Genomic DNA, 23,170 nt, shown 5'->3' with positions numbered 1-23,170 from the left:
GTGTGTGTGTGTGTGTGTGTGTGTGTGTGTGTGTGTGTGTGTGTGTGTGAATGCCTGCATGTCTGTGTCTCACCTGTCTGCGGAGCGTGCGGCTGAGTGTGTGTGTGTGCCGTGGCGGGGGTAGTCGGGGTATATTCTCTGAGTCTGAGAGGCTGTGAGGACTGATGGGTCTGAAGAAGTCTGTAGGAACAGCCAACTGCTGGGAGCTCTCCTCTGGTTGGGACCGCACCGAGGCACTGGAGCCTGTGGTAACACACACAACACAAATATAACCTGTTTCTCTCACACAAAAACAACAAGGGATTATCAAAACAGTAGGTGTGGGTAAGGTTGGTTCATGGTCCTACTGTTCTAGAAATGTATTGGTTTTCCTGACAGCATTCACTTTGATCAAGGGGAAAGGTTACTATGTGTGTGTGTGTGTTTCTGTGTGTGTGTTTGTTTTTGTGTGTCTGTGTGTGTGTGTGTGTGTGTGTGTGTGTGTGTGTGTGTGTGTGTGTGTGTGTGTGTGTGTGTGTGTGTGTGTGTGTGTGTGTGTGTGTGTGTGTGTGTGTGTGTAAACAATGTCGGTGTGTAGAGGGAGTTTCTGTACTGTACCTGACAGGGCCCTGTTAAGTGCCTCTATGTGCTGTGGCCCTGTAGCTTGTGTCAGTACTGGAGCTAAACCAGGAGCCAGGCTGGCTCCTGGGGGTCCGAAGGGCTCCAGAGGCAGGAACATGTAGCTGTCGTTGGGTAGGGAGTGGGTGCGGCCCACCGCTGACTTCCGTACACTCAACAGGTTGTCCTCCAACGGCTCCTCAGGATCAAGTAACTCCACCTGGGGGACAGAGAAACAGTCAGCCTCTTTCTGGACCTACTTGGAGGTCTGACCACGGGTCTTTTGCAGAGACTTCACACACTCACACACACTCCACACACTCCACACATACACACATGAAGGAAGTAATTGTTGGCACACTGAGCGACAGACCAGACAGACGGCATCATTGCACTAGTGGCAGAGAGGAGACTGGCACAGACCTGGCTCTGGGCTCAGAGTTACTGAAACTAACTGAAACCACATTGTCTGTGTCTTTATTGTAGCAAGACAAATGAATGGAGCATTTGTATGCTTGAGCTTTTTGCTGTAATCGCTTATCATTTAGGCCACAGCTTTAGAGCAGGTAGTTTATTCTACCCCTGGGTTCTGAGAGCCAGAAAATGCAAGCTAGGCCAGTGCCCTGCTATGTCCTTGGCTAGCAGACAACATATCTAACCCACAGCTACTAACTACAGAGATCGGAGTGGCACTACATTCACTTGTCACATTGTTTATAACACAGAGGACAGCACAAAAGAGAGAGCGAAAGAGCGAGAGCGAGAGAGAGAGAGAGAGAGAGAGGACACATAAAGCAAACAGGGAAAAAAGAGAGACGACAGAGACAAAAGACAGAAATAGAGGAAGACAGAGAAAGATAATAGAGAGAGAGAGACAAAAAGAGAGAAAACACAAGAGAAAAAGAGGTACGGGCAGGCGAGCAGGCGCACTAGTCTACTGGACTGGACTGGAACGGACAGACACCAGGCTAGAAAGGTGGAATGAAAAAGAGAGAGAAAGAGAGAGAGCGAGGGAGAAGAGCGGATGGTTAAAAAAATCTCCAGGGTCTTCCAAACTCATGTGTGTGTCCTGCTCACATCTCTCTGTGTTTTACCTCCAGATCTATGATTCATTTGAAATCATTAATGTCTCTGTGTGATGCATGTACTGGGTTTGGAAAATCGCCGACACAGCTATTACATTCATCACACGCTACGATACAACCTGATTGATTAGTTCAACGCCCTTGTGATGAGTGGCAAGGTTGTACGTCGCCACCGCTCTGTGTCTGACATGCAATGGAGAGAGAACGACTCTCAAGCTAACGAGGGTAAATTGGTCGTAAATTATCCCAGATTGTTTCCCGACAACTCTCAATTAGCTACGGTGCGTGGGGGAAACTCAGAGAGCTGAGAGCAGAGATGTCCTCTCTGAGCCACCGTAAAGGACATTGTGAGGAGACTAATTAGAACTGAAGTAGTGTAGAGGGAGTAGCTTCACCTCGTGTCCCTCTCTACCCTATCTCTGCCACTCAATTAGTGTTCAAGTTGCTTGATTACCAAATTACAATAGTGTCATTACATGCAAAATTCATTGGTTTCTTTAGACATCTCTATATAGTGTTTATATAGTGTTGCCTAACTGACATCCAGAAGGTAACCTCCAACCTATAGCCAGTACCCCAGAGAGAGTGAGACTGGAGGAGCCAGCTGAGTTCGGAAGCTCCCTTGGGAAAGGCTAAGCTACAAGAGACAGCAGAGGAAGAGGAGGCGATGGGATTAAGAGAGAGAGAGGAACTGTCAGTACGTTGGACTCCAGACTGGTTAGTAAGAGAGGGTTAATATCATCAGGGGTGGAGTCGTCGGTGAGAGCTAGGGACCAGGATTTGTCGGAGGTCAGAGAGAGAGCTTCCATCTCCGCTAGAGGGATCTAGATAGAGAACAAACAAGGCCCGGTGAGCAGAGAAGACACACACGCACACACACACACACACACACACAATCCGACTAATCACACAAACAGACAGTGGCATGACACACATCCCACAATCTGATGACATGCATAGCACAGACGTGACAAGACATCAGACAGCATGTGTTGTAACAACACACAATTACATACTGTAGATATAGCAAACAACCCTACACAACACCTAACACCTAAGATTGAATCATCAACAGACATATCAACAGATACATGGATAAATCACACACAAACCAACACACACACAGATATATAAACCTAATTTCAGACAAACAGATATGACAAACAACAGTTCAAGTAAATATACTGGCCAACAGTTAATTAAACAACATTCATCCATATAGATGACAAATACACAGCAATATAACATCACACAGACAAACCACAAAATGGTCTATTATATATGATATTGAAAGGTTCAACTTTTTATGAAGAGTAATTGACACAGGATGAGCTGGGAACATAAACAGACTTCATGTAATGCAACCTTAGTATAGCTAGCATAGTTTCACAACACTGAGCACCATCTTGGAAGGGGTCAAACTCTCAGAGCTTGCTCTGCTAAACGCTTACTGTTTCTGACTTCCCTCCCTCACTCACCCCTAACCGGGAGAATGAATTGAGGAAATGCTTTTTGACAGGCAAAAGACTGGGCCAGCCGTGCAGACAGGGGCAGGGGTCCTAACTGGCAGAGACTGAGTGGGCGCCTGGAAGAGATTTCTGCTAACTTTTCAGAATCAGACAGAGAGGGAGAGGCAGTGAGGCTATTACTGCTGCGGCATTACGTTAGCCTCATCCTTTTTAAAAGCTTTAGCAGACACTGTTTAGCAATGCTAATGTGATTGGCTGAATCGTTTTTTCCTGAATGGGGAAAAGGAGACATTCAGATGCATAATTCAACAGTGATACATCGCTCAATGTTCGGGAAATTATCACGTACGGTGTGTGTGTGTGTGTCCAGCCAGCTTGGCAGCGGAGTCAAATTATTATCATTAGTTGGTGCTCAATCCAATGGGTGGTTCGTTTTCAAAGCTCAAAGCCAAGTGTGTGTGTGTGTGTGTGTGTGTGTGTGTGTGTGTGTGTGTGTGTGTGTGGTAGGTATACTACCATATCATTACCCTATAGCTATACCTGAGAGAGGGATATTGGAGGGTGACCACATTTCTAATAATATTATTGGCCAAGGAACACACAGGGAATTAGAGAGAAATGGGAACACACAGTAAGAGGTGAGAGAGTTGAGTGTAGTAAGAGAAACAGGAGGGGGAAAGGGTTGAGTTAGAGTTAAGAGGAGGGTGTGTGCCATAGATTGAGGCAGAGAGAAGACTTCAGCATGGGTGTGTGGGTGAGTGATCGGCTGAGGCGGAAGAATGACAGGGTTGCGCAGGCGAGTTCATTGACCTTCTTGTCACTGCAGTGCTTGCTGGGTAGTGGGGGCAGGGCGTAGTAGTGACATATTGACCCTGACAGGTTGTCCATCAGACTCAACTCTCCCTCCATCGAACCCTGGATCACCGAGGAGACCGAGTCAAACATCGCTCTTCGCTACAGATGGACATAGAGAGACAGAGACCGAGAGAGAGACCGACCGACAGACAGACAGACAGACCGACCGACAGACAGACAGACAGACAGACGGACAGACAGACGGACAGACGGACGAGGGGACAGAAAAGACAGAAACGTAGACAGAAATAGAGAGGAGACACACAGAAAGAAAGACGGACAGGGAAAAAGGGAGCAGAAGGAGGAAGGAAGTGAGCGAAGACAACAAGGTCAGGTGTGGTAGAACACATACAGAGAATAAAACGCAGGTGGTGTTTGCACATGCTTCAGGACATGCATCAGGTTGTTAACCTACGTCTGGTCTACACAGAACCAATACTCGCGATCGTCGTCATGTTCCTAAATACTGAAAGTTCCTTCACCAAACCAGAAGGGGGCAGTAAAACACTACTAAAACTCCACTCTCAACCCAAGAGGGAGAGGAAACAGATTGGAGTTTAACCACACATGTTTCTGCCAGCGAGGGATGACAGAGAGGAGAGAGAGATAACATCAGAAGAATGATACAGCCCAACCTCTAGTCACTATAAAAAGGCCTGTTGGCTGGAAATAGCAGTCTAGTAAACAACATACGGCTGTGTCCTGTCTTTCCCATGGCATTACAGTGACCTACGGCTGGCACTAGTCTACTGGGACTGATACACATACGCAACTTTATTACGGGAAAAAGGTTCAGTACACATCATTGCATTTTGTATCCGAAAGTAAGCTGGTCCTCTTCGAAGTCACGTAGATCGATGCAATGCACTCTTTTTGTCTATAAAGCCCTGTTGCATAAACTTCCGTCATACCTATCTCATTGTTGTGTGTATGTACTGACATGTATGTGTAACTGATAGGTGCACACACACACTACATGTTAATATTTTTAAATGTATGCAAATTATAAAGTATTTTGTCTGTAATGTCTTTTCCATGTGTCGGACCCCAGTAACACTAGCTGTCGCCATTGGCGTCAGCTAACGGGGTTCATAACAAATCAAAAAGCTAACAATTGTTACCCTGTTTTATTTAACTCAGCAAGTCAGTTAAGAACAACTTCTTATTTTCAATGACAGCCTAGGAACAGTGGGTTGTTCAGGGGCAGAACAACAGATTTGTACCTCGGGGATTCGAACTTGCAACCTTTCGGTTACTAGCCCAACGCCCTAACCACTAGGGTACCCTGCCGCCCTGAGCTACATAAGTTACCAGACCTGGACTCAAGGGATGTCTAACCCTGGAAATCCCTTCAATCTCCACTCAGTCAGGTAAATCTGCTTTTAGTTATTTTGCAGCTCATGTGGAATGATTTCCAAAAGTCCTTAAAGTTGGTGTAGTTGGTACCTCTAGTGGAGCGATCATCAAATAGATTCAGCCGTGGGCTGCTTTTTTCTTGAGCGGATGGTCAGGGAACCGGAACATAATTAAAGATAGTTTGTAGACCGCAAATTGGCTGCAAGAAGCCCAAACAGATATAATCATTTCAAACCTTGCTTACATTTGTTTATGATCGCATGTCTCTTTCTATCATGCATGGTAATAGTTGGGAACAGACTTCCAAAATTAAAATCACTTGGAGCAGATTCCCTGGTGTTTTTACAGTCTTTTATGTCCATATAAAAATGTAAAATAAAATATATACAGTACCAGTCAAAAGTTTGGACACATCTATCATTCAAGGGTTTTTCTTAATTGTTTTACTATTTTCCACATTGGAGAATAATAGTGAAGACATCAAAACTATTAAATAACACATGGAATCATGTAGTAACCAAAAAAGTTAATTTGAGATTCTTCAAAGTAGCCAACCTTTGCCTTGATGACAGCTTTGCACACTCTTGGCATTCTCTCAACCAGCTTCATGAGGTAGTCACCTGGAATGAATTTCAATTAACATGTGTGCCTTGTTAAATGTGAATTTGTGGAATCTCTTTCATTCTTAATGCGTTTGAGCCAATCAGTTGTGTTGTGACAAGGTAGGGGTGGTGTACAGAAGATAGCCCTATTTGGTAAGAGAACAAGTCCATATTATGGCAAGAACAGCTCATCAAATAAGCAAAGAGAAATGACAGTCCATCATTACTTTAAGACATGAAGGTCAGTCAATCTGGAAAATGTCAAGAACATTGAAAGTTTCTTCATGTGCAGTCACAAAAACCATCAAGCACTATGATGAAATTGGCTCTCATGAGAACCGCCACAGGAAAGGAAGACCCAGAGTTACCTCTGCTGCAGAGGATAAGTTCATTAGAGTTACCAGCCTCAGATTGTAGCCCAAATAAATGCTTCACAGAGTTCAAGTAACAGACACATCCCAACATCAACTGTTCAGAGGAGACTACATGAATCAGGCCATCATGGTGGATTTGCTGCAAAGAAACCATTACCAATAAGAAGAGGAGACTTGTTCGGGCCAAGAAACACAAGCAATGGTCATTAGACGGTGGAAATCTGTCCTTTGGTCTGATGAGTCCAAATTTGAGATTTTTGATTCCAACCGCCGTGTCTTTGTGAGACGCAGAGTAGGTGAACGGATTATCTCTGCATGTGTGGTTCCCACCGTAAAGCATGGAGGAGGAGGTGTGATGGTGTGGGGGTGCTTTGATGGTGACACTGTCAGTGATTTATTTAGAATTCAAGGCTCACTTAACCAGCATGGCTACCACAGCATTCTGCAGCGATAGGCATCCCATTTAGTTTGCGTTTAGTGGGAATATCATTTGTTTTTCAACAGGACAATGACCCAAAACACACACTCCAGTCTGTGTCAGGGTTATTTGACCAAGAAGGAGAGTGATGGAGTGCTGCATCAGATGACCTGGCCTCCACAATCACCCGACCTCAACCCAACTGAGATGGTTTGGGATGAGTTGGACCGCAGAGTGAGGGAAAAGCAGCCAACAATTGCTCAGCATATCCTTGAATGAGTCGGTGTGTCCAAACTTTTGACTGGTACTGTATATATAAATAACATTTACATTTTTTTCTCTGAAAACTGGGGGGGGGGGGGCTGCTCTAGGGCAATTCAGGCAGATGTGAGAGTCTTTTTTCTGAAGAATGTGTTTGTTTCATATTATTGATTGTGTTTTGCGTTTCGTGTTTTGTGTTTGCTTTTCATGTATTGTGTAATCGATGTGTATATAGATATGTATAGCACAATTGTTGTTGTTTATTGATGTGTTCACGCAGGGCCAATCTGCGAAAGAGACTGTGGTCTCAGCATGACTCCCTGTTTAAATAAAGGTTAATATACAAGCAGACAAACACACATATACAAGAGAGGGAATCTCATTCAGGAGTTCTACAGTTATGGACAAAAGCATCTGTCTGCAGATTCTACTGTAGCTCCTCAATGGTAATTCCTGTTTCCCCCTGAACCAGGGAAAGGAAGAATTCCAACCCCCCCCCCATTACACACACACACACACACACACACCCAGGTGTCAGTCAACCACACTCACCTCTAGTGGTGGCTCCAGGCTTAGCGGAGGATCAGTGCTGATGTGTATGGAGTCTCTTCTAGTGATATCTGCTGGGGGAGAATCCATCACATTTCCCCTCCTCTGGATCTCCCTCTCTGGAGACCTCCAGGGGGAGCCCCCAGATCCCTCCTCCATGCCCAGGGCCAGAGGGCTTAGCTGGGGTGATCTACCACTGCCTCCCCCTCCCCTTCCTCCATGCTGGAGCTCCAGCTCTAGTTCAGCCTCCAGCTCTGCCTCCTCCTTGGCCTCTTTGTTGCTCTCCTCCAGGTGCTTCATGAGGACGGCTATGACCACGTTGACCAGGACAAACTGGGCAGTCAGCACAAAGGAGACAAAGTAGATAGGAGAGACCACCGTGTTGTAACAGGTGCCTGCATTCTCCTGTTGACAGTCTCGCAGGGTGTCCTGGAGGGGACATACATATGTGGATGAACACATGAAGAAAGAGACACAACACAGACACTGCATACAAAATGGTGGCCCAGTCTCACCTTCATAATGCCGTTCCAGTTGTCTCCTGTGGAAACTCTGAACAGCAGCAGGAAGGCCATGCCAAAGTTCTTAAACGTAGCGTAGCGTCCCAAGCCCTCACACGGGTGCAGCTCATCACAAACTGATAGAGACAGAGAGAGGGAGAGGGAAAACGAGAGAGCTTAGGGTGTGTGTGTTCCGACGTAACAGAGCTTTCCAATTAAATCATAATCACGGTGAAATAATTATATTTATCTGGAAGCTAAAAGCCACAATTAGTGAAATCAATAAATTATTTCAAGAAAGGAATCAAAAGAAAGCAATTAAGACCTAATGTGAATTAAACGCCAGCAGAGAACATTTTATACCCAGAGCAGCTGTGTGTGTGTGTGTGTGTGTGTGTGTGTGTGTGTGTGTGTGTGTGTGTGTGTGTGTGTGTGGTGTCCTTACTGAGATCACCAAACAGTTCCACTCCCAGTGCTGCGAAGATAAAGAAGAGCAGCATGAAGAGAAGACCCAGATTCCCCACCTGCAGAAAGACGAGAGAGGGATGAGACAGAGGAGAGGAGAGAGTAGGACCAGCTCACCTGCTTTAACACAACTAAAGTTATAGTTTCAATATTTTACAACAAGAGTTCAGTTCACGTTACAGGGTTGACCTTAAAATGAGGTGAGAGACAAATAAATCACTAGTAAATAATAATCTTCAGAAATGGCTTTGTCAAAGCAACAAGATAACTAGGGCTTTGCATTGATGGTGAAAACGTGGAGACATTTTGGGGTCAAGTGGGTTAAAATCATCCTAGAAGTCACAGAGGGGGCACGGATTTCAGATTGACTGAATTAACCATGTGGTCGACATTAAAGGGCACTTTATTGAATAGAACAGGCCTTTACAATTCATTAACGGTGCACAATTTCTTCTTAAAATGTCAAAGGGATCCAAAATACACTCATTTCGTGGAACGACCCCAGAGTGAATTGAGATAAGGCAATAGAGAGGTAGAGGGTTTATGCCCAGGTCGGGTACAGTAAGCCTACAGCTTTAGAATGTACTCCAAAGCTAATCTCAGCTGACCCAAAAAATGTGTAAGTTATTATCATTATTAATTATGTAGATATGACAAGCTCTGAAGGATTTAACACTGTAGCCTGCAGCTCAACATGTACCCTCACTCTGCTCTATCTCTCATCACTTTATCTTCATCCTCTCTCTCCCTCCCTCCCTCCCTCCCTCCCTCCCTCCCTCCCTCCCTCCCTCCCTCCCTCCCTCCCTCCCTCCCTCCAATCTGAGTTTTAGAGAGAATTGGCAGCGACAGCATCTTGCAGCCTTTCCTCACATCCTCTCTCTTCCTTTCTATTTCGCTGTTTCTTATCTATCTCCCTCCTCTTTCAAAACTTTTTCCCCCCTTCTACCTATTCTTGGGAGTAGTTCTTCCCTTTCTCCCTCTCTATCGCTGCATCAGAAACACCCAGCTAATTGGTGCAGCTGTAGCTCCATAGGAGTACCCTGGAAGAAACATGGAAAGAGATCCTTATTATAGTAGAAGGTGAGAAAGATTAGTAATGGGCGTAAGTAAAATGGCTGATGCAACCATAAACCCAATGGAAAGGCTAAATGTGATAAGGCTAAATGTCTTAGACCGGAAGAACATGCATAGTGATCTGGTGGTAGTACCTCTACTGTACTTTACCTGAGGCAGAGCCTGCATGACAGTGTCCAGCAACGCTCTCATCCCCACTGCCATCTTCAGTAGCTTCAGCACTGAGGACACACACACACACAGCGAGAGAGAAAATAATGAAATTTGGGAATAACTGTGGGTAAAACATATTCCGTGAGATACTAACCGAGGTTGCACTCTGTGATGATGTCTGGGGTCGCAGTCTGATGATGTCACTGACAGGGCAGTGACGGATGAGGCAGGGTTAATTGCCGTTGGTAACAGTGGAGGACGGCTACAACTTTAATTAAACACACACGCACACCCTTAGGGTCCTGTGTGATAATAATCTATGACGACTCCCACCGCTAGCTCTTTCATTACACACACAGTCATCAGACTGAAGAGATGAGCACCTCTACCTCCCTCATCCCTATCTCATCATTCACTCCTTTCTTCTACCTCTCCTCATCCTCTACCTCTTCCTGTCATCCTCCTCTCTTTCACAAGTTGCCCTCTTCTTTCTTTAAACAGTAATCAGCCCAAAGGAGATGAGCGGCCATGCTTTCCTTCTGCCTCTCGAAATACATTCTCTTTACCCTTCTAACTCTGTCTCTTCCCTCCATTCTCTCTAATCTTGCCCTCCTGTCTTTACAAAGACAGTAATCAGCTTACCCTCTCTGCTATCTTTCCTCTCCTGCTCTATTGAGCAGTAATCCGAGAGAAGCAGATGAGCAGTGCTGCCTCTTACTGCTTCTATGTTCCTCTGCTCTTCCTCTTTTCTTTCCATACACTTCTCTTTCCTCTATTCTTCCTCTCTCCAGTCTGTCTCCCAGTCTGCCTCCTGGAGCCCCTCTCTCCCTCTCTCTCCCCATCTCTGTCCTGTTTTTGTGAGATGACTTTGTTTCCGAGTGCCATCTGGTCTCATTGCAGCTCACCAGGGAAACTCTACGACCCACCACACAAAAATGACAAAGAGGGGAGTCCCTGGGATACCTACCGCTGCTTTACAACCCATATTAAAACAGCAGGACAGTACAGGAGGCACATTTAGTTTGTTTGTGTGTGTGTGTGTGTGTGTGTGTGTGTGTGTGTGTGTGTGTGTGTGTGTGTGTGTGTGTGTGTGTGTGTGTGTGTGTGTGTGTGTGTGTGTGTGGAGAAAGAGAGAGATAAAAAATAAAGAGAGAAGAAGAGATAGAAAGAATGTATGTATGTTTATCACAGGAGGTTGGTGGCACCTTAATTGGGGAGGATGGGCTGTGGTAATGGCTGGAGCAGAATAAGTGGAATGATATCAAGTACATCAAACAGATGGTTTCCATGTGTTTGGTACCATTCCATTAGCTTCATTCCAGACATTATTATGAACCATCCTCCCCTCAGCAGCCTCCTGTGAGTGTGTGTGTGTGTGTGTGTGTGTGTGTGTGTGTGTGTGTGTGTGTGTGTGTGTGTGTGTGTGTGTGTGTGTGTGTGTACCTCGTGCTATCCTTAGCACTCTCATGATTCTGATGATAGTAGGGTTGATGGGCAGGGATGCATTGACCTCAATCTCCTCCAGAGTGATGCCCATGATGGACAACAACACTATGGCCAGGTCCAGCTGGTTCCACCTACACACACACATAAAGGGCATGTTATACACGCACCAATGACATGTGTGCATACTATGGGTCACTTTACCCAAAGGTGAGCCCACAAGATGAGGATGGAAAATTGGAGAAAACCTCCAGCCTTAGGAGGTCTTAAGTTTGTGTGTTAGTGTGTGAGACAATCCAAGGATCTGTCAGAGGCCCTGGGCCATCTTAGGTGTTTAATTAGAGCAAAGTTCTACAGTAACATGGTGAGAGAAATCACCGATACACTTTCCCACCGTGATTATTGTAGATATAACAAACCCCATGTCACGACTTCCGCCCAAGTCGGTTCCTCTCCTTGTTCGGGCAGCGTTCGGCGGTCGACGTCACCGGTCTTCTAGCCATCGCCGATCCACCTTAAATTTTCCATTCGTTTTGTCTTGTTTTCCCACACACCTGGTTTACATTTCCCTCATTACTTGTCGTGTATTTAACCCTCTGTTCCCCCCATGTTTGTGTGTGAAATTGTTTATTGTCAGGTGGGCACGTTTCCGGCTAGTTTGCGCCGGGTTTTGTTTTACACCCGTGCTTTGTGGCAGCTGGTACTTTGTACTTTGTTATTTTTGTGCTTTGTGCTGCCTCTCCTGTTCTTTGGGCATTCGTTTTGTGATGCGGTTGCGTTCTGTTATTATGATTGCCTCAGAAAAGTGCTTTGTTCACTCATCTCTGCTCTCCTGCGCCTGACTCCCATGCACCAGCTACACTCACCCCCTGACATAATTTCAAACCCACAATATGGAGTCAGCAGGAGCAGGTGCCCCTGGTATAGGGGTCGAGGAGCGCATCCAAGAGCACGCGGCGATGCTCCACCATCTCGGCGCCGCCATGGACCGCGTGGTCCAAACCATGGACCGCTGGGAGAGACAGGGAGTTCCCCCAGCGCCTCCACCAGCACAACCAGGGTCTCCACTACTCGCCCCCCCTTCACCCGGTCCCAGTGGGATTCGTCTCGCCCTTCCCCGGGAGTACGATGGACAGCTGCAGGCTGCCAGGGTTTCCTGTTGCAGCTAGATCTCTACCTGGCAACCATCCACCCGGCTCCTTCAGGCCGTGAGAAGGTGTCCGCCCTCGTCTCGTGCCTCTCGGGGAAAGCCCTGGAGTGGGCCAACGCCGTGTGGGGAGAAGGAGATGCGGCGTTGGACCATTTCGAGGATTTCATCCGCTGCTTCCGGTCAGTCTTCGACCACCCGCCCGAGGGTAGAGCGGCGGGTGAACGCCTCTTCCATCTGAGGCAGGGGACGAAGAGCGCCCAGGAGTTCGCGATGAACTTTCGGACCCTGGCCGCCGGCGCAGGATGGAACGACAAGGCCCTGATCGACCACTATCGCTGCTACATCTGTCGAGAGTTGGCCTGCAGGGACACCACCCTCACCTTCGACCAGCTGGGGGACCTGTCCATTCGGCTGGATAACCTGCAGGCTATCCGCGGACGTCCAGAGCGGGGTCTGTCGGTTCCATCCCCCAGCACCACCGCTCCGATGACCATGGAGCTGGGCGGTGCTGCGCTCAGGGAGACCGGAGGAGGTTCTGTCTCATGCACCATCTGTGGCCGCAGAGGTCACACTGCCGGTCGGTGCCGGATTGGTCCCTCTGGGAGTTGAGGCAGCAGGCAGGGCACTCTGGTGTCACCCCCGGTGAGAAGGCACCATTCTCACCCAGAGCCCTCTGTTGCACACATGTTTTTGTTTGTTACTTTTCCTGAGTTTTCCCCACATTCCCAGCATACGGCGCTCGTCGATTCAGGCGCGGCTGGGAATTTTATAGACAGATCATTCACCCATAGTTTAGGGATCCCCATCGTTCCAGTGGCTATGCCCTTCCCAGTTCACGCCTTAGACAGTCGAACATTAGGGTCAGGGTTGATTAGGGAGGCCACCGCTCTTCTGGGCATGGTGACGCATTGTGGTCACACTAAGAGAATCAGTCTCTTCCTCAATGACCCTGGTTAGCTTGTCATGACCCCACTGTTTCATGGCAACAGAGGGCTCTCCCGGGGTGGTCGCAAGAGTGCTCGGGGAGGTGTTTAGGGGTTTCCGTTGGTGCTACTATGGTGGAAAGTCCAGACCAGGTGTCCACCGTGCGCATTCCCCCCGAATATGCCGATTTGGCTCTCGCCTTCTCCAAAAAGAAGGCGACTCAATTACCACCCCATCGACGGGGGGATTGTGCGATAAATCTCCTGGTAGACGCTGCACTTCCCAGGAGTCACGTGTATCCCCTGTCACAAGCGAAGACGAGGGCTATGGAAACAAATGTCTCTGAATCCCTGCGTCAGGGGTACATTCGGTCCTCCACTTCACCCGGCTCCTCGAGTTTCTTTTTTGTGAAGAAGAAGGAGGGAGGTCGGCACCCGTGTATTGACTATCGAGGCCTTAATCAGATCATGGTGAGGTACAGTTACCCGCTACCTCTTTTCGCCACTGCGATTGAGTCAATGCACGGGGCACGCTTCTTCACCAAACTAGATCTCAGGAGCGCTTACAACCTGGTGCGTATCCAGGAGGGAGACGAGTGGAAGACGGCGTTCAGTACGACCTCAGGGCATTATGAGTACCTCATCATGCCGTACGGGTTGATGAATGCTCCATCAGTCTTACAAGCCTTTGTAGACAAGATTTTCAGGGATCTGCACGGGCAGGGTGTAGTGGTGTATATTGATGACATTCTGATATACTCCGCTACACTTGCCGAGCATGTGTCCCTGGTGTGCAGGGTGCTTGGTCGTCTGTTGGAGCATGACCTGTACGTCAAGGCTGAGAAATGCCTGTTCTTCCAACAGTCCATCTCCTTCCTAGGGTACCGCATTTCCACCTCAGGGGTGGAGATGGAGAGTGACCGCATTTCAGCCGTGCGTAATTGGCCAACTCCCGCCACAGTAAAGGAGGTGCAGCGGTTTCTATGGTTTGCCAATTACCACCGGCGGTTTATCCAGGGTTTTGGTCAGGTAGCAGCTCCCATTACCTCACTGCTGAAGGGGGGACCAGTACTTTTGCAGTGGTTGGCTGAGGCGGACAGGGCTTTTGGTCACCTGAGGGCTCTGTTTACCTTGGCTCTCCTGCTGGCCCATCCGGATCCCTCTTTGGCGTTCATAGTGGAAGTGGACGCGTCCGAGGCTGGGATAGGAGCCGTGCTCTCTCAGCACTCGGGTATGCCACCGAAGCTCCGCGCCTGTCCCTTCTTCTCGAGGAAGCTCAGCCCTGCAGAGCGAAACTATGACGTGGGGGACCGGAAGCTGTTGGCTGTTGTCAAGGCTTTGAAGGTGTGGAGACATTGGCTTGAGGGGGCTAAACACCCTTATCTCATCTGGACTGACCACCGCAATCTGGAGTACATCCGGGCAGCGAGGAGACTGAACCCTCGCCAGGCAAGGTGGGCCATGTTTTTCACCCGTTTTGTTTTCACCCTTTCTTACAGACCAGGTTCCCAGAACGTGAAGGCAGACGCCCTGTCCCAGCTGTATGACACAGAGGAGCGGCCCATGGATCCCACCCCCATACTCCTGGCCTCCTGCCTGGTGGTGCCGGTAGTGTGGGAGCTGGACGCGGACACTGAGCAGGCGCTACGTGCCGAGCCCACTTCCCTCCAGTGTCCCGCTGGGCGTCTGTATGTTCTGTCTGCGGTCCGTGACCGGCTGACCTATTGGGCCCACACGTCACCCTCCTCTGGTCATCCAGGCATCGGTTGGACGGTGCGCTGTCTGACTGGGAAAAACTGGTGGCCCACTTTGGCTAAGGACGTGAGGGTTTATGTTTCCTCCTGCTCGGTGTGTGCCCAGTGTAAGGCTGCTAGGCACCTGCCCAGAGGTAAGCTACACTCGTTACCCGTTCCACAACGGCCTTGGTCCCTCACAGGGTAACACCATGATCCTGGTCGTTGTGGACCGTTGTTCTAAGTCCTGCCGTCTCCTCTTCTGCCCAGTCTCCCTAAGCCCTACAGACTGCGGAGGCCTTGTTTACACACGTCTTCCTGCACTATGGGGTGCCTGAGGACATAGTGTTTGATCGGGGTCCACAGTTCACTTCGAGGGTCTGGAGGGCGTTCATGGAACGTCTGGGGGTCTCGGTCAGCCTTACCTCTGGTTTTCACCCTGAGAGTAACGGGCAGGTGGAAAGACGCCGCCCATGTTCACCTTCAGTCCGCTGTGCTTTGCCAGAAAGCCAGCGCAGACCGTCACCGCAGTGAGGCCCCGGACCGGGTCTGGCTCTCGACCCAAAACCTGCCCCTCCGCCTGCCCTGCCGGAAGCTGGGTCCGTGGTTTGTGGGGCCATTTAAAGTCCTGAGGAGACTGAACGAGGTGAGTTACAGGTTACAGCTTCCTCCCGATTACCGTATTAACCCCTCGTTCCATGTGTCTCTCCTCAGGCCGGTGGTGGCTGGCCCACTCCAGGAGTCTGAGGTGCGGGAGGTTCCTCCGGCCCCTCTGGACATCGAGGGGGCCCCGGCGTACTCCGTTCGCTCCATACTGGATTCGAGGCGTCGGGCGAGGGGCCTTCAGTACCTCGTGGACTGGGAGGAGTACGGTCCGGAGGAGAGATGCTGGGTTCTGGTGGAGGACCTGTTGGACCCTTCAATGCTGCGGGAGTTCCACCGTCTCCGTCCGGATCGCCCTGCACCTCGCCCTCCGGGTCGTCCCCGAGGCTGGTGTCGGCGCGCTGCTGGAGCCGTGCTTCAAGGGGGGGTACTGTCACGACTTCCGCCGAAGTCGGTTCCTCTCTTTGTTCGGGCGATGTTCGGTGGTCGACGTCACCGGTCTTCTAGCCATCGCCAATCCACTTTTCATTTTCCATTTGTTTTGTCTTGTTTTCCCACACATCTGGTTTACATTTCCCTCATTACTTGTTGTGTATTTAATCCTCTGTTCCCCCCATGTCTGTGTGTAAAATTGTTTATTGTCAGGTGGGCACGTTTCCGGCTGGTTTGCGCCGGGTTTTGTTTTACACCCATGTTTTGTGGAAGCCGGTACTTTGTACTTTGTTATTTTTGTGCTTTGTGCTGCCTCTCCTGTTCTTTGGGCATTCATTTTGTGACGCGGTTGCGTTCTGTTATTATGATTGCCTCAGTAAAGTGCTTTGTTCACTCATCTCTGCTCTCCTGCGCCTGACTCCCATGCACCAGCTACACTCACCCCGACACCCCATAAGATCACTAATAACTTGCTGTTCCAAGTTGAGCAGAACTGTTCTGTCTTGGAAAGAGGGTGATGAGAACACAATGTGTGTAAGCAGAATAAATGTATTTTTTCCACTTCTGCTCCATCAGAAATGTGTGTGCGTGGGTGTGTTTGTGTGTCGTGGTCTAACTCCTAAGCCCCCTGCCATCGTTGAGCGTGTCTGCCAATTCATCATACATTTCTTAATCTGCCAGGGTCCAGTGTGTGTGTATGTGTGTTCTCTGAGGGCAGGGTCCGACGCCACTCGATAGTTTCTTCGTCACGTCAGTGTCTAACTACTCAGATCACTTTAAACACAATGACATTTTCAATTGGACCCCTGGGGGACCTAGTTGCCTCTCTCGTGTGTGTGTGTGTGTGTGTGTGTGTGTGTGTGTGTGTGTGTGTGTGTGTGTGTGTGTGTGTGTGTGTGTGTGTGTGTGTGTGTGTGTGTGATGTGACACTCTGGATCTCAGCCGGGGGATAATGGTCTAATCTGGCAAAGACAGAGGATATCATAGGCCTCTCGGTTACAAGGTCCACTGCAAACTCACACTGTCGGCACTGAGTGTACAGTGACTGTGTGTGTGTACGTAGTCCTGTGTGTGTTTGCGTGCGTGTACACGGCCGCACGTTTGTGTGTGCATCTCTGTGTGTGTGCATGTGTGTGTACATGCTCTTGTGTGTGGTTGGGTGTGTGTGTTTGTCTTTGTGCTGTTCAGTTGGAAGCCAAGGATTTTAAAGCTATGATATAATCTGAGGCAGTGTGTTTAACGAGGCAGTTTGTATTCATAAAGGCCTAACTGAGAGAGAGTAATCCACCACTGCACCTTTCCACAGCACACTAACTCACACACACCATCTCTGCTTCACCTGAACATAGCTGGGCCCATATTCACAAAGCATCTCCCATGTCCAAATACGAGGCAGTTTTGCTCTAAAAAGCTAAATTGATCCTAGATTAGCACTCCTACTCTGAGGCAAAGTGTGACCTCTGACCTGTCCTTGAAGAAACGTCGGAAGCCAAAGGCCACCAGCTTGAAGACAGACTCCAGGACGAAGACGATGGTGAAGATGTAGTTACAGATCTTCAGCGCCTCGTCCAACTCCTGGAGGGAGGGAGGCATGGTTAGTAGTACAGAATTCCACAGGTTATAGCTACTGTATATATGGTCTCTCTCTGACGTCTTACTCTCCCAAAGTAAACATTTTCCCAGAGTCGGGCATTTTCAACACCCTACCATCTCCCTCTCTCTCCCTTCTCTCCCTCTCTCTGCTTCTTTTTGAAAAGACTGTCGGTATAAAAGTGTCTTGTAGCCTGGGGGAATTCACGATACCCATCTCAATGTAAAAAGTGACCTTTTCCAAGTAGGCATGTTGTGAGAAGATCAGACAAGTAACTCTATAGGGATTTACTGACTCTGCTCTGCTCTCCTCTGGCCACCCTTACCACATCTCTCTCTCTCTCGCTCTCTCTCTCTCTCTACCACCCTCATCTCTCTCTATTACTGTCTCTCCTTTTCTCTATTTCTCTGTTCTCTATATCTATATCTCATGCATAACCTTTCCGGACACATGGTAATTTCATCGGAAAACTCAAGCTGTTTTCATCACGAATCACCTTTCGGCTGATAATAAACAATGACAATTCATTGAGACATAATTTACGTGGGAGTTTAGTTCATGAATTGTTTGTATTACTTTATGTAATGTGGAGAAAATCCCCTGAAGAATTGAAATAACTTTTCTCAAATCTGTTTGTGCAGGCAAACAAACTACAAATCCCAGAGTAATGATGTTGGACTATGTGGAATGAATACAAACTAGGCTGTCATGGGAATCTTTGTCAGTGCTTTCTGAGGGACCATGGTGATAACTAACAGACTTCAAATCTCTACCTTAAAACTACAAACCCCATCATTGCTCAAGTCCTACCTTCGGCTGCTGGTAGTGTTCCATCGCCATGGTGATGACATTGAGTGCGATGACAATGGTAATGAAGAGGTCCAGATACTGGGAGGTGCACATCTTGTGGATGAGGAGACGAGTGGGGGAGTAATCCGAGTAGTAAGGCTTACTCTGAGCTTCTGTTGGAAGGGGGGAGTAAGAGAGGGGAGGACAGGGAGGTAGGCGGGGTGGGGGGGTCATAGAGTGAGATAGGGAGTAGTGTACTGGACATTGTGGGTGAAAGGTTTCGAGAGGTGGATGCCAGCCCGCAGGTCTCAAGAGATATAATAGTGTTAGTTAAAGAAAAACATACACACCCATACTGACATATATATATCACATAATTACAGAAGATAGAGACACAAATGAAAAACAGATGGAGTGAGAGAGAGTAGCAAAGGTACATGGAAAGAGAGGTATACAAGGAGAGGAAAGGAGAGGAAAGAGGTACAGGAAGACACAGAGATCTTGGAAAGAGAGAATGAGTGAAAACGAGGGAGAGAAAGCGAGAGAAGCACAGTGTTCCTGGGCCCAGGTCCCCTGTGGCTGCCAGTCATGACTAATCAAATCAGAGATGCTCTCCTCTGATCAACAATTATTCAAATGTAGTCTCCTCTGAGAGAGCATGAACGGAAATAAACAGCATCGCCAACGCCCAAAGTGGTGGTGTGTGTGTGTGTGTGTGTGTGTGTGTGTGTGTGTGTGTGTGTGTGTGTGTGTGTGTAGAAGAGACTGTGGCTGTGGAGGAGTGAGGTTATTTTGGTGCATTGTGAGGCTGTAGGGAGCAGGTAGTGAATGGTTAATTTATGCTGTCTTTTTCAATGCAACTTTTTCTCGCTTTTTCACTCTTGCTGTATCTTTTCTCTACCTCTTTCTCTTCCTTTCCTTCTCTCTCATAAAGACCCTACTAGGCACAGATGTCAATTCAACGTCTATTCCACATTGGTTCAATGTAATTTCATTGAAATGGCATGAAAACAAATTAGAGCCGGGACGATACCAGTATTGCAATACTTTTTCCATGGCAAAAATTATTTGAAAAACATCTGTATGTAAAATAGTGTGCGCTATAGATTGGAAAATAAATAAATGTGACTGGTTGTCAAGATAACAATGTTTTTTCCATCATTAAGGCTGTTTACCTAAAGAAGTTAAATCTGCTTTGGGTTTTGTTTCCATGCCAAGACGCTAACAAGTATCGCGATACTGGTATCGTCCCGGCCCTAGAAACAACATTGATTCAACCAGTGTGTGCCCAGTGGGACATACTGTACACAACAAAAAGGACAGTTGATTTTACAGTTCAGTATATCATTTACAGTTTCACACCTGTTTCTCTCATCTGTCCTCCCTTTATCCATCCATCCATAAAGGACAGAGGAAAGAGGAGTAAGGGGGAGGAGAGTCTCTCTATCACTCTCTGTCCATCAGTGAAAGAGAGAGAGAGGACATATGAAGTAGAGGAGGAGTCAGCGACAGGCCATAATGGAAACACACACACACACACACACAGCGTGATTCCCCCAGGTGCTGTTCAACTCTCCCTCATGCCAATTAGCCCAGGTGGCTGCTGCAGCAGCTGTCTAAAACTCCTGACGGGGTACGTGTGTGTGTGTTTGTGTGTGTGTGTGTTTTCGTGTATTCACTGTATTGTCCATTGTCACCTCTTCTCCTCTGTCCTCTTCATCATAAATCTACTTGAGTGTGAGGCTCTCTCTCGTTCGGTGTCTACCTGGGCTATTGTTTTATCGTACATTTACTGTACAAAATGCAGACCCATTATACGTTATAGCAGTGCATGTATTATAGGCAGTAAACCCAATGGCGCAAATGTTGTGGCAGTGAAACTTCCTGGGAAAATGCTTAGCTTCTGCAGTTTTGCTGCAGGGCCTAACACTTTATTTTAATGGCCTCACTAGAAGCTCGATAAATGTAACTGTTAGTATAGTGTATTGAGCATCCATTGCTGTATCTTGAGAGGACTGTCCAAATAATGTATTAGACATTTCAATGGCTGACTGTGTTTTTTTAAAGCAATCTAAAGCAGTTTTGTAAGTGCAAAACTCTCATAGGTTTAAAACGCTGCATCAAGAGAGGGAGAAGGAGAGAGAGAATGAGAGAGACGGACCTTTCCCTGTGTAAGTACTGCACTGAGAAAGGGAGAGAGAGGGAAAACAAGAGAGTAGAACCTTTTCCCCAATGGCTCAGGCCCAGCTCTCGCTCGGGGAGGTAGGAGAGGTGAGAGTAGAGAGGAAGAGGAAGAAAGAGCTGAGCAGCACTCAGAGAATGGATCTGACTTTAGATTCACTGGAACAGACTGACACTGTGATATCATGCCAAACCAATGAGTCAACCTAACGTCCATATTAGCTTTTGCCAAATCAGCTTTAAAGACTTTCAAAAGTGTGTGAGTGTATGTTTGTATGTGCACAGTGTGCCTGTGTGTGTTTGTGTGCTCTGTGGGGATGTGAGGGCATATTCAGGTCTACTCTTCTGGGAAAAAGAGAACATTGACAAGATGATAGTGAAGAACAGTCAGCACAGTCATCTTTCTCTGTCTCTTTTTCTCCTCTCTCTCTCTCTCTCTCGCTCACACAAATAGAAACATTACATTCACAAACATAACATAAACATCAACCAGACCCACATCCCATCAATCAACCTAAGGGTCTTAGACCTATGTAGTCCACTAATTGGGATAAGAGGATCTGCTGAATGACTAGCACGCAGCATGTTCAACAGGATGTCCATGTTGGTGCCCCGTGTGAGTATTATTGAGTAACCTACATGTTGGTGCCCTGTGTGAGAATTATTGAGTACCCTACATGTTGGTGCCCCGTGTGAGGATTATTGAGTACCCTACATGTTGGTGCTCCATGTGAGGATTATTGAGAACCCTACCTGTTGGTGCCCCATTTGAGGATAATTGAGTACCCCACATGTTGGTGCCTCGCATGAAGATTATTGAGTACCCTACATGTTGGTGCCCCGTGTGAGGATTATTGAGTACCCTACATGTTGATGCCCCGTTTGAGGATAATTGAGTACCTAACATGTTGGTGCCTCGTGTGAAGATTATTCAGTACCCTACATGTTGGTGCCCCGTGTGAGGATAATTGAGTACCCAACATGTTGGTGCCTTGTGTGAAGATTATTGAGTACCCTACATGTTGGTGCCCCGTGTGAGTATTTAGCCAAAAGGTAGTTATACTTTAACCCTTCAAGAGGGAATGATGTGGTTCAGGTAACATATCATACATATGACACATGATGATATGTTACTCTTGGAGATCTAAGACCCCTTTGGCTGAAAGCACTGGTGAAGCATCAAAGATCATCTGACTGAAAAAGAAAGGATCAGTTAGTTAGCAAAGAACACCAAAGCAATACTAAAACCTGGTCCAAAAACAACCTCTTAACCCCTTGCCCCACATTACCTATACCCACCTGATTCTTTGAAGTCTACAAAGTGAGGGTATAAAGGTTAGGGTGAGGAACTAGGAGTTATTTTTGGACTGAGCCACACTCAGTAACTTCAGGAAGACGAGGCTCGGGTTGGGAAATACAGACACACTGAAGTCCCTGGTCATGTTGCGAGGGAGTGTATACACCACAGCACAGCACAATGGGTTCACTGTCACAGTGTGAGTGGGCTTTGATTGGATTGGAGTGAATGTATGTATAGTGTATGGGTTTGAAAGGTCTGGTTGGATTGGATGTGTGTGTATGGGTTTGAAGTAGCTTTGGTCAGGTTGGGTTGGATGTACAGTGTATGGCTTTGAAGAAGCTTTGGTTGGGTTGAATATGTGTGTATGGGTTTGAACTTGAAGGAGCTTTGGTTGGGTTGAATGTGTGTGTATGGATTTGAACTTGAAGGAGCTTTGGTTGGGTTGAATGTGTGTGTATGGGTTTGAACATGAAGTAGCTTTGGTTGAGTTGGTTTGCACATGCAGTGTATAGAGGTTTGGATTGATTGGATGTGTGTGTGTGTGGGTTCACAGTGGAGCGATGTGATGGATACCGTGAAAGGACCTATAGGGTGCTATGTTGATTTTCAACCAAGCTGTAGATGGTACCATATCATGGATTGTTGTAGAGTAACCTTGGTACTATTGGGATGTGAAAGTTGTTTAAATGTGGTTTAAATCTCTACGATGCACAAGTGATGCTTTTGATGATTGGTCAGGTGAAACTGGGGCTTGTGGTAGAAAGATGATTGAAGGGGGGCTTGAGAAAAGGAGGATAGTCTTTGAGCTTTGGATGGTAAAACAATGTCTGTGAAAGGAAGAACAGGCCAGAGGCAGTAAGATCAGTCACAATGTTACGGCCAGGATAATCTCCTGTTTCAGGTCAAAGGTCAAGATGATGTGGTGGTAAAGCAGTTTAAAAAAATCCCAGTACCAATATCATTATTAAGGTTATACCTTGGTAGGTGTTGTGACTGATTTTACACGCCTGCCCTTTATGGTCAATGGATTGGTTCATATTAAGAGTCAGTGTGTGCTGGGTCAACAGGTAGTGCTGGTTGATTACAGCACAAGCTCATATCATGGGGAAGGGGTTAACGTCAAGTGAAACTACATTGAATTCAATGATGTATTAATGATTTAGATTTTAGAGCCAGCAAACATTGAGTCATAAGGTTAGATACAAAATAAACAAGTAAATCAGAAAAGATTCGGCTGGATTTCCCAAAATGCACTGCTCCCCTATTC

At 47.3% G+C, this 23,170-nt stretch overlaps 1 protein-coding gene across 6 annotated transcripts in view; it reads right to left on the bottom strand.

Annotated features, from left to right (window-relative positions):
• The window catches only part of cacna1g (calcium channel, voltage-dependent, T type, alpha 1G subunit), a 203,109-nt gene that overhangs the window by 4,440 nt on the left and 175,499 nt on the right, over positions 1 to 23,170 (bottom strand). For 3 of the 6 annotated variants that reach the window (XM_045710400.1, XM_045710399.1, XM_045710395.1), the window contains exons 24-34: positions 18,444 to 18,592; positions 17,508 to 17,617; positions 11,202 to 11,335; positions 9,756 to 9,826; positions 8,512 to 8,590; positions 8,082 to 8,203; positions 7,570 to 7,995; positions 3,962 to 4,105; positions 2,384 to 2,506; positions 598 to 817; positions 74 to 243 (exon numbers count right to left, since the gene is read on the bottom strand). In XM_045710400.1, coding sequence (XP_045566356.1) covers positions 74 to 243; positions 598 to 817; positions 2,384 to 2,506; positions 3,962 to 4,105; positions 7,570 to 7,995; positions 8,082 to 8,203; positions 8,512 to 8,590; positions 9,756 to 9,826; positions 11,202 to 11,335; positions 17,508 to 17,617; positions 18,444 to 18,592 — 1,748 coding nt within the window. Of the gene's footprint in view, positions 1 to 73; positions 244 to 597; positions 818 to 2,383; positions 2,507 to 3,961; positions 4,106 to 7,569; positions 7,996 to 8,081; positions 8,204 to 8,511; positions 8,591 to 9,755; positions 9,827 to 11,201; positions 11,336 to 17,507; positions 17,618 to 18,443; positions 18,596 to 23,170 lie in introns of all 6 variants that reach the window. The other 3 variants (XM_045710396.1, XM_045710397.1, XM_045710398.1) reach the window with 3 other exon arrangements.

The sequence above is a fragment of the Salmo salar genome, chromosome ssa28, assembly GCF_905237065.1.
Source record: "Salmo salar chromosome ssa28, Ssal_v3.1, whole genome shotgun sequence".
NCBI classification, from domain to species: Eukaryota; Metazoa; Chordata; class Actinopteri; order Salmoniformes; family Salmonidae; genus Salmo; species Salmo salar.
This window is presented reverse-complemented; position numbering and strand designations above follow the sequence as displayed.